Source organism: Neltuma alba, unplaced genomic scaffold (genome assembly GCF_004799145.2).
Source record: "Neltuma alba isolate B1F8T4 unplaced genomic scaffold, ASM479914v2 tig00012894_pilon, whole genome shotgun sequence".
NCBI classification, from domain to species: Eukaryota; Viridiplantae; Streptophyta; class Magnoliopsida; order Fabales; family Fabaceae; genus Neltuma; species Neltuma alba.
In genome coordinates, this window is record NW_021637266.1 from 42,567 (window position 1) to 53,248 (window position 10,682).

General features: G+C 34.0%; 1 protein-coding gene across 1 annotated transcript; it reads right to left on the reverse strand.

Moving 5' to 3' along the window:
- Nucleotides 1-5,061: 5,061 nt before the first annotated feature.
- On the reverse strand, nt 5,062-10,400 carry LOC114732238 (uncharacterized). The gene is made up of 12 exons (XM_028919534.1): nt 10,383-10,400; nt 10,164-10,283; nt 9,604-9,732; nt 9,005-9,303; nt 8,745-8,892; nt 8,251-8,380; nt 7,709-7,785; nt 6,604-6,801; nt 6,120-6,309; nt 5,804-5,982; nt 5,456-5,556; nt 5,062-5,365 (listed from the first exon to the last, which is right to left on the reverse strand). The coding sequence occupies exons 1-12, from the start codon at nt 10,398-10,400 to the stop codon at nt 5,215-5,217; spliced, it is 1,740 nt and encodes a 579-aa protein (XP_028775367.1). The 3' UTR covers nt 5,062-5,214.
- Nucleotides 10,401-10,682: the final 282 nt, after the last annotated feature.

Here is a 10,682-nt window from a genome sequence, read left to right on the forward strand (position 1 = left end):
AACATCAATTCCAAGAGACATACAATACTCATTGAAAGCTTGCGAAATAAATTCACCAACATTATCCAAACATATTCTTTTGATTGGATAATCAGAAAAATGTGCTCTTAATCTAATTAGTTGAGCAAGCAACCTTGCAAATGCTAGGTTACAAGAGGATAATAAGCAAACATGTGACCATCTTGTTGATGCATCAATTAAAACCATAAAATATCTAAATAGTCCACATGGTGGGTGTATCGACCCACAAATATCCCCTTGTATACGTTCTAGAAATGTGAGAGACTCACTTTCTATTTTTGCTGGTGATGGTCAAATGATTAACTTTCCTTTAGAACATGCAGCACATGAGAAAACATGTGATTGTGGAATCTGTTGACTTTTCAGTGAATGTCCACATGAATTCTCAATTATTTTTTGCATCATAATAGTCTCGGGATGGCCTAACCGGTCATGCCAAACGTTAAATTTATTCTTACTTGTAAACTTCTGGTTTACAATAGCATTTGTTTCAATTGTGCTAATACGTGTGTAGTACAAGCCTAAAGAAAAGGCAAGTAATTTTTCTAGAATGCATTTCTTATCAAAAATTAAATTTGTGATAACCAAGTATTCTTGATTTCCTTCATTTATCGTTTCAACATGATATCCATTTCTGCGGATATCCTTGAAGCTCAATAAATTTCTATTAGACTTGGTAGAGTAAAATGCATAATCAATATGTAATTTTGTTCCTTCAGGTAGCAATACATCGGCTCTTCCAGAGCCTTCAATAAGGTTTATACTTCGAGATATAGTCTGAACATTGGTTTCTCGCATTACCAAAGAAGAGAAATATTTCTCATTTTTTAGTATTGTGTGAGTTGTTGCACTATCAACGAGATACAAATCTTCATTATTGAGGTCAATAATGGTCATTCTTCATGAAAAAAACATAGGAAAAAGATTAAAAAGAAAACATGATTAATAAAAGAAAATTTTAAATTTTATCATGAGTAAAAACTCATAATTATATTTATTTTGGAGGTAATAACCTTACAAGTATAGAATTTATTGTGGTAGATGAAAGAGCACACTTATAAGCAAAACATGAAAATATACTTAATTATAAAACTCAATTACACCAAGATGACTCATTTTTTGACACTTCCATCACCAATTAAGTGATCAGTTCTTCCATCAGGACTGGCAAAGAAATCAGCAACATCCAAATGAATAACATCCATGTTGCCATAATCAGAATCGCCTTCTTCTCCAACAAAATTTGTTTCCACCTTTGGCTCTTTGCCTTTATTCTTATTCTTATTCTTATTTTTCAGCGATTCTTGGTAGAGATCAACCAAATGCTTTGGCTTACGACAGGTACGAGACCAATGACCCTTGCCACCACAATGATAACAAAGCTTTCAACATGATTATTATTTTCACTAGATTCTTTTTGGTGATGCTCATCGTTATTTGCCCACTTCTGGTGGGAACGACCACCTCCATGACCACGGCCACGTCCACGTCCACGGCCACGGTCCCGTCCACATCCACGACCATGGCCACGGGTTGATTCACTTGCCACTGCATTTGCTTTTGGGAATGGAGTGGAGCCAGTAGGACGGTATTCATGATTCCTCATTAAAAGCTCATTATTTTGCTCAGCCACAAGCAAGCAAGAAATTAATTCAAAATATTTTTTTAAACCTTTCTCACGATATTGCTGCTGTAGGAACACATTGGATGCATGAAATGTGGAGAATGTTTTTTTCTAACATATCTTCATCAGTAATCTTTTCTCCACATAATTTCAGTTGAGAACTGATTCTAAACATTGCAGAATTATATTCGATCACAGATTTAAAGTCTTGTAAACGTAAATGCATCCAGTCATAACGAGCTTTAGGAAGGATTACAGTTTTCTAGTAGTCATACCTCTCCTTTAAATTGTTCCAAAGAACAAGTGGATCTTTTATGGTCAAATATTCAATCTTGAGCCCCTCATGCAAATGGTGACGTAAAAAGATCATGGCTTTGGCTTTATCTTAGTTGGATGCTTGGTTACCTTCCTTGATTGTGTCTCCTAGACCATTGGCATTTAGATGGATTTCCGCATCTAATATCCATGATAAATAATTCTTTCCAGTAATGTCAAGAGCCACAAACTCAAGTTTCGTGAGATTTGACATGATGATGCTATCTTATAAAAGTTAAATGAAAATTAATATTAAGAGAATAGAATAGTTATGAAACAAATCAATATGAATAAGAAGATGGAATAATTATAAAACAAATCATTACAAAAGTGATATAGAAATTTACCTTCTAGTTGATTAGCCTTATTACAACACCTTCTAATTACAAGAGCGCTTCATGCTGATAACGTCTTATGAAATAGAACCAAAATGAAACCACAAAAGCAGAAAGATGAAGACAAGAGAATGAGAGGACTTGTTGTATTTCTTCACTTGCATTACAACACAAATGACATGCCCTATTTGTAGGCATAATCTTACAAATAGGTTACAATTGTCTTTAACTGACAAATAGTGGATAATCAATCCCATGAATGTGAATGGAGGTGAGTTACAAGAGTGAATGGGTAATAGAGGAGTAATGGAGAGCGGAGGAGTAATGGATGGTGGAGGTAGTGGAAGTTACTTGGAGAAGATAAAGAGGAAGGGGTAAATGGACATCTACATAATATTCATAACAGATGCATCTTAAACCTATTTATACTTTCCCTTCATGTTTTCTCATAAATTAAGAAACGCTAGCTAAGTCATTTGATATGTTTAACATTGATAAAAATTATCTATTTCACTCTTATTATTAAAGAATGTGATTAGAAATTGTTTTTATTTTTCTCATGCATTTAAAACTCTCTCTCCTCCTTGTAACAGAAGATAAAAATGGAAAATCATCATTAATTAACCTATTAACTTCTTATATTTTGGATTAAAATTTTCTTTGAAAAGACTTCTTATATTTTGAACTAAAGAGAATATATACTTATCTAATATCACTAACGGGATCCAACTCTAAAAATTTTTCATGCCACTGGCATAATAACTCCGCTGAAGTGGGACGGAAAATCTTGGTGGGAAACTATTTGCACGTTAAAAGCCAAAATAGAATTTCGCAGACTTGCATAAATAGGTGGAGAAAGAATTTAAATAATGATATAATGATTGTGAACTTGGATTGGAGTTATATTAATTAATTAACTAAAGAGTATTTTTTAAAAATTTTACCAAAAAAGAAACTAGTAGTTTTAAAAGTTTATATATACATTTTTTGAAAGGATTAAGATTTCAAATTACATTTAATAAATTTTGTTGGTATGAGCCATCTTACTTTTTGTCTTACAATGTGAAATGAAGAAAGTATTTTATAAATTTTAAAGACTTAATTATGCTAAATAGTGTTAATGATTCGCATTAATTACTCATCTGATCCTTAATATAAGACCTAACTGTTAAGTTAATTTTGGTCCTATATATAAAACTTATTTCTCATATTTATTAATTTTTTCTAAATTACCCATATAGATACTTCCTCAACCATAATGAAGTAAGTAAGGGAGGGAAGATATAACTAACTTACCTAACTTCTTTAATTTAATCAAATTAGTTAAATAGGTCTTATATTAAAAATAAGAGAAGTACTAAATTATGAGATGTTTTGTTTAAGAATGTAAAGCAACCAAAGTAGCCAGCAAGAGCTAGCGGGAACAAACGAAAAGCCAGGTCATGCAAGTGCTATATGCTTAACTTTCCCTTTGTTTTTTTAAGCCATAGATACTTTTCTATTATATGTTTATTATATTAGAGCCAAAGAGCATTTTTATTTTGTCTCAGATGTCAGAAGCATTCTTGAAAGAGAAATAGACATTCTATAACAACTTTTGAAATCACAACTACTATAGACATTCTATATCGTTCAATAACAAACAATAATAAAAAGTTAAATTATTCATACACTTTTTTTTTAATAAGTTATTTACAGATATCTTCTTATTGAAAATAATCTTATTTAAAATATTGTCAGATGCTAAATGTACACAACCCTCTCAATGAAAATTCGAACCATGAATTATGAATAATACTCCTCTGGTCCTTAATATAGGACCCAATTGTTGAGTTGGTATTGATCCTAAATATAAAACCCATTTATCATATTTATCAATTTTTTCTAAATTACCCCTATAGATACTTTCTCAACCATAATCAAATGAAGAGGGAGAGGGGGTATTAGATAAGATTATTATGGTGTTTTAGGAAAAACGTGTCACATTTTTTATAATTAACTAACTTATCTAACTTTCTTAATCTAATCAAATTAGTTAAATGAGTCTTATATTAAGGACCGGAGGAGTATGTTGCTTATACGTAACTTTGAAATGCAAACCCGCCCTAATTTTACATGCTGAACCACATGTGGCTCTCTGTTCATTGCATGGAATAGGCAAGAGAAACATCCACGTCATTATAATTATATATAAGACCAATTCAATGATAGACACTATCCATTATTATTTTTGGTTGGCTTAACCTATACACGTGGCTTCTCTTTACAATTTGAAAACTGCAATACCAAACGCATGGTTGAATAAAATGAAAAATGACAGATAGATGTCTCTTAAATCCAATAGTATAAGAACAAAACTTAAAAGTTATTATTCATATATCAAGTCAAAAATTGAACATAAACTGTGCCATTGGACAATTAAAAATAGCGCCGCTCTTAATATCGGGTGTGGAACGCCATGAACTACATGGTTTTGTGAGAGAGAATTACAAGGGGTACACTTCTGAAGTCAATAATCTCGTGAACTTACCCTAATAAGAGTGATAGTAATTTTAGGTACAAGAATTTCGGATTAGGAAACTAAGCTAAATAATAGATCAAGTGGCTTAAGGATAGATCTCAGCCGATTCCTTCCTTTTTATTAATGTGTTTGTCAACCGTTAGAATATTTCTTAATTAAGTCGCATCATCAATTTGGCTGCCCCTTACACCAATAAAGTCAGCCACTTACGCAGAAAATGACACTTGATGCGCCATTTAACTCAATTTAGATGGTCCAAAATCCAAATTGATCAATTTTCCATTTGAGAAAGTCGTATGATTGTTTTCAACTTTTCATCGTTCATTTACAAAGTTTAAAAGGAGGGAAAAAGGCACCTTTTTGGGGGAACCGGTGGCGCATTGGACCAAATCACCCAATTACCCTCGGATGTCCTCAGCCATGCACTTGCACAGTTCATTCTTGACCATATCCATACCAGTATTACATGAAGTTGAGATAGAGGAGACGATTCGTTTTTGTTGAATCTTATACTCCAGTGCTAAGTTTTCATCCCAAGAGCAGTTTTCTCTGAAAATAAACAAAAGGAAAATTTTGTATCAACATATGTAACTTATATTTTTCTCATAACTAGGCGCAAACACTATCAAATGCCATAACCTGTCATCAAGACTCGTGTCATCCAAACTGTCCATCATGCTATCGAAGATAGATCTGAGATCTTCTAGAATTTCCAGCTCATTTTCCAAGTCCTCTTGCAACTGTAAGGGAAATGACATTCATATTATGAAGAAAGCAATCAGTAAAATTCGATGTAAAATGCAAAATTTAAACTGCATAGTTGACATTTGAAAATATCATCCTGTCACTGCATAGAATGCGTTTTTCGTGGAGAGGTCAGTTGAAGGAATTGATGCACAGAGATCATGGAGAAACAATTCTGGAGTAACTGCTAAACAGAGGTGGATAACCGCATGAAATGTCAAAATTAATAAGAGAGGGCATTACAAAGGTCTTAGTATGCAGCATGGGATTTCGAGATCTTCGAAAATGGTCCAACAATGGGGAAGGGAGGCCATAGTAGTACAAATTGTGGTTGTTGGACAGCCAAGTACCCCGAACCATGTGATTGGTCCAGCTGGACATGGGTTCATCCTCCATAGAATCAATGCCAGAAGCATCAATGTCTGCACAAGAACGATGGTAAGCATCCCTGTCATAAAACATGAGCTCTGAAAAAACTGCAATATCGGCACTAAACTCCAGAAGACAAATGACAATATCAAACAATCATTAGACATTGCTTGCGATGAGAAGACATTACCAAGTGGGATGACGTTGTATGGGTTATCTCCCTGTGGCAAGAAACCATAAAAGGTAAGGAAATGAGAATTAGAGAAGTTCCCATAGCTTAAACAGCACTCTTCTCCAGATCTGCATGGTCTTGAAAGAGGAAATTTCAATGAATTTGTTGCAGGATCTACTTTACCATAGTGCAGGATGTGTGGGCACAGCTGTAGTCAGGAACCAGAATGTGTGAGCACCTTAAGCATGACAAACAATCTAAATTGGTAAAGAGGAAAACATGGAGAAATGCAATGCTAGTTCTGTTCCATAGGAATATGCATCTCACACAAGGTATTTGGAGTCCTTGTAATTTGAATTTTAACTACCTTTGGTTTACTCACTGAATCACAATATTAGGAAAGCATAAAATCTTAAATTTCTAAAAACAGGGGATGAACTATGGGAAGTTTTCTTTTTCTTTTTCTTTTTTTTGGGGGGGGGGGGGGAGAGGATATACATACCGAATGATTAAGAAATCCAGCAATAGGAATTAAGCACGTCCTTAAAGTTCCATCAGAAAACATTATCTTCATACTATTTGAATACCAGAGTTCGCAGGCCCATAGAAATTGCTCCCAAGTGTACAGCTTTGGTGGAAATATATCAGGAAAAGCATTGCACAAAGCAGGGAATAATTCATCATACTGAGTATGAAGGTACTGCCACAAAATAAAGTAAAAATATAAACATCATTCTTTTGGAGGTAGGAAACAATTAGCAACATACACTCCATAAATAGAATAGTTATACTTGACCCGCAAATCCTAGAAGTTAATATAATAGTGAAGAGTTCTGTCATACAATAGCAACCACATCAGAAACAAAACATATCAAGTATTAGTCTCCCACACAATACAACAACAGCAACCAGCTTTATTCCACTGGGTGCAATCAAGAACATAAATTGCATTATGTTTATGCTGTTGTGTTCTGTCACTAACCAACTCTTCAGATATGCCATTCACCAAAATTCTCCTACACGATATTTTTTTAAAAGAATATTATCTTTTCCATGAGGCTTTAAATCTGCCTCTTGAAAACCGAAAAATTAAAAATTCTGTGAATTGATAGGTCATAGCCAGAGGATAATTTAACTAGCCTGAGAGAGACTTCTGCAGACTTTGAACAAATGTAGATCTATTTTGCCTTTTCTAAAGCGTTTTCCACCTTTCTCTTCAAGGTTACAAGCATATGGAAGTTACAAGTTCAACCAACTCTTTCAGAGATTGTGCAAGTATCGTTCATTGCTCCAGAAACCACATTGATGCTAAAGCAAACGAAAGGATAAACCTTGCAGTTTTTGTAAAGCAGGAAACTCCCTCAACCAAACTTATATTTAAACAGGATCATATTCCAGATAATGCCCAATTCTTCTTTATCTTTAGGTGAATTCTAAAAGCGGGAGCAAGGGGAAGATAAACCAGGCTAAATGACATTAATAAGATCAATAAATCAAATAAATTGATGAGTTTGGGTTTATGGATTTCCTCTGAAAGCCGAAAGAAGTAGGATCTTCAAGTAAACAAATGATCAGTAAACAGATGAAACAATGGAACACATAATTACCTGCCTTGCTTCCATTATCTCTTCCAAGAGCAAGGTTCCTTCAGATGTTGTGATTCCATCAATACCAAAGCTCAGCCCTGAGTAATAATATGTATGTAAATAGATGTTATATGTCTCAATGTTACACAGGTGCATCTATAGTTTAGCCAGACCCATATTATTTTTGTGGTATCTGATTGCAATTACATTTCAGTCTATCTGTCAGTGCATGCACTCAATCTTTCATTGTTGATAAGGAAGGCAATGTTAGGGGAAGCCCTTATAAGAGCAATTGGCAAATTTATGAAACAGAAAGAAAAATACCCCTGGGATGCCTATAAAATGAACCAGAGTTACTGTTTGCAGAAAATTTGGTGGCCCTATAACAGCACACATAATCACTTGTAGATGCTGACGTATAAAGAGCTCCTGACTTGAATTTTGGGTCAATATAATTAACTATTTTAGAATAAATACATATTTTATGTATTTGTGAAGCTCAACAATACAGAATTAACATGTAAAGGAGTGCAGTACGTGGCATAAGTTGGCAGTTAGATTACCCGTATTAAATTTTTCTGGGAGCGAGTCAAAGTAAATTCTGAATCTTGAATCCTGATTTTGCTTCTCCTTCATGCTCCATAATAGCAACATTGTCTCAGAAGATATACCTTTTTCGTTCAGGACACAGTACTGTGAAGGGTAAGACTGGCAACAATCAGTATTTGAAAATATAGAGTAACAGACAAGATTTTATCTTATGCGCATTTCTCTAGCATCATGCTAAAAATTATTTTTGAAATACAGAGAGGAGATAAATGAAGTGCAGATATGTAGGGTATGAATATCTATCATGAGTCTAAAACATTACAGCAGCACAGAGAATGTAGAAGGTAGAATAAAAGTAGACATGATTATGTATAATTGATCATAGTCCATTAGTTGGTTCCAATTATCACAGTTGGTCAATGTAGGTTTCAAAATAAATAAATAAATAAAAATAAAAAATAAAAAAATTAAATCGGAAATGTTCAAGCTTTCCTACAAGGACTAGTACCATATCAGTTTCACGCACAAGATCCTCATTAATAATAATGGATACTGGAATTTCTAGAGCAATATCTCCAACTTTAAGATCTTTTTCTGCTACGGCACCTCGCCTGCTCCTTTGATATCTGGTATAAAATGCAGGCAAAATGAAAGAAAGAAAAGGATGAAGAAAGTCATTAATATGGATTGAAATTACCATTGTCTGAAGCAAATCAAAAAAAAAAAAGCACTAGAAAATGAAAATTAAATATGCAATAATGAAACTTACATGCTATCTGTAACTGTGTCCTTACGCCATTGTTTTTTCCCCATTCTAATAGGTGCTCTTCTTGTTCACATCTAAGCTCTTTTTCAACTGTTGCTCCCAAACTGTTCTTGTCCCCAAAATCAGAAATTAATGCGAGAATTGCTGTCCGCAATTCTTGCAGTATAATCGTGTGAGGATGCTTATAACTAGAAAGTAATGTGTCAATGAGTGAAATGATGGAATTGAGAGCCTCTAATTCATTCCTAGGGCTGTAAAATTCCCCAGATGTACTTGCATCATCAGCAAAATAAAGTTCCACCTGAAATTCAGTAAAATTAATTCTTTAATGAGTTGGAGTCCCTAGAATGAGAGAAGGGAGGGGGAACATTGGGTGCAATTTATTTCCACTTTCTCTCCGTTAAATAGATCAAGAGGTTACCGTGATTACAGAATACAGGAGCTTGGAAGCATAAAGAGAAATTAATGCAAGGCTGTGAGAGTAGTCTTAATAAGGTGAAGAATCGCCTAATCCAACAAACCATCGGTTGTATATAACTCTAGATATGTTTTTCGAGCAATATTAAATTTAAGTAGTCCGGACAGGAGTAACGGAATCAACCTCATTCAAATGTATAATTCTTGCAATCTGAACCAGTACTTTCACAGCATCACTCATCCGATCTGGCTTTGAAGAGCCCTGGAGACACACTCGTTCCTTGGAACTAAAACCTTTGCTTCGAAGTACTTTCTGGTAAAAAAAAATATGATAATCAGTTGGATATAATCAAAACTTAGGACAAAATTAAATATAAAGCAATTAAGGAAAGTCCAAAGGATTGTTACTATTGAAATCAGAATTAGCATAGCCTCATGACTGAAGTAACCTATTGTGTTTATAATTTACACACAATGACATGATATGTAGCCTGCTGCCATCTAAAGGTCAAATTTTCTCATACTTAAAACTCTTCAATGAGCAACACGGAACAGTATGCCACCTACAAACTCACATTTTATGTTTCTTAGCAGGAATATAGACTGCCTTGTATTGTATATTATTCCATCATCTAAATGATCTAATATTAAATCAATTGCTTAACCATATGATTAAAAAGAGAGACTAATGCCAAAATTAAATACTAAAGCAACTGATAAAAGAATCCATCATCCTGCTTTTACCTCCTTTCTATCAAAGAAAAAGTCATCTTCAGATAGTTCGAGAACTATTGACAACTCCTCATTTGTATCCATGACTTTACCAGATGACCTTCGCTGCAATTGATAGGTGGCAGTCAGACACTAACTACAATTTATAATATATGCAAGTAAATTTCGACATCGGTCAGTACAAGTCAATAACAAAATGGCAACATTCTTCCGAACTGAAGGCATATCTACAGAACAGAAAATGGCCATATTCCTGGCCTCATTGAGCATCATTTCCTTTCGTACACTTACAAAAGATAATACATTTCATTTACGACGTGCAAACATCCCAAGAAGAAGAAGAAGAAGCATCGATTTCTGGCAATTCGTTTAACACATAGCATATGGAAAACCTAAACTATAGTATTTTGCACAATCACATAGGTCGAACAGAAGAGCAGTAGAAGATATAATTCAAAAATCAATAGCCACAAGGTCACAAGAACGACATAGAAGTGTTTGGACAATCCAATAATGAATGTTGAGGGACGA

What these genes read in the sequence shown, in the direction of transcription:
- LOC114732238 (XM_028919534.1), bottom strand. An exon ending in CTGGATTTCTTAATCATTCG is followed by an intron (nt 6,310 to 6,603) that starts GTATGTATATCC and finishes TCCTGACTACAG; the next exon opens with CTGTGCCCACACATCCTGCA. An exon ending in ATACAACGTCATCCCACTTG is followed by an intron (nt 5,983 to 6,119) that starts GTAATGTCTTCT and finishes GTTCTTGTGCAG; the next exon opens with ACATTGATGCTTCTGGCATT.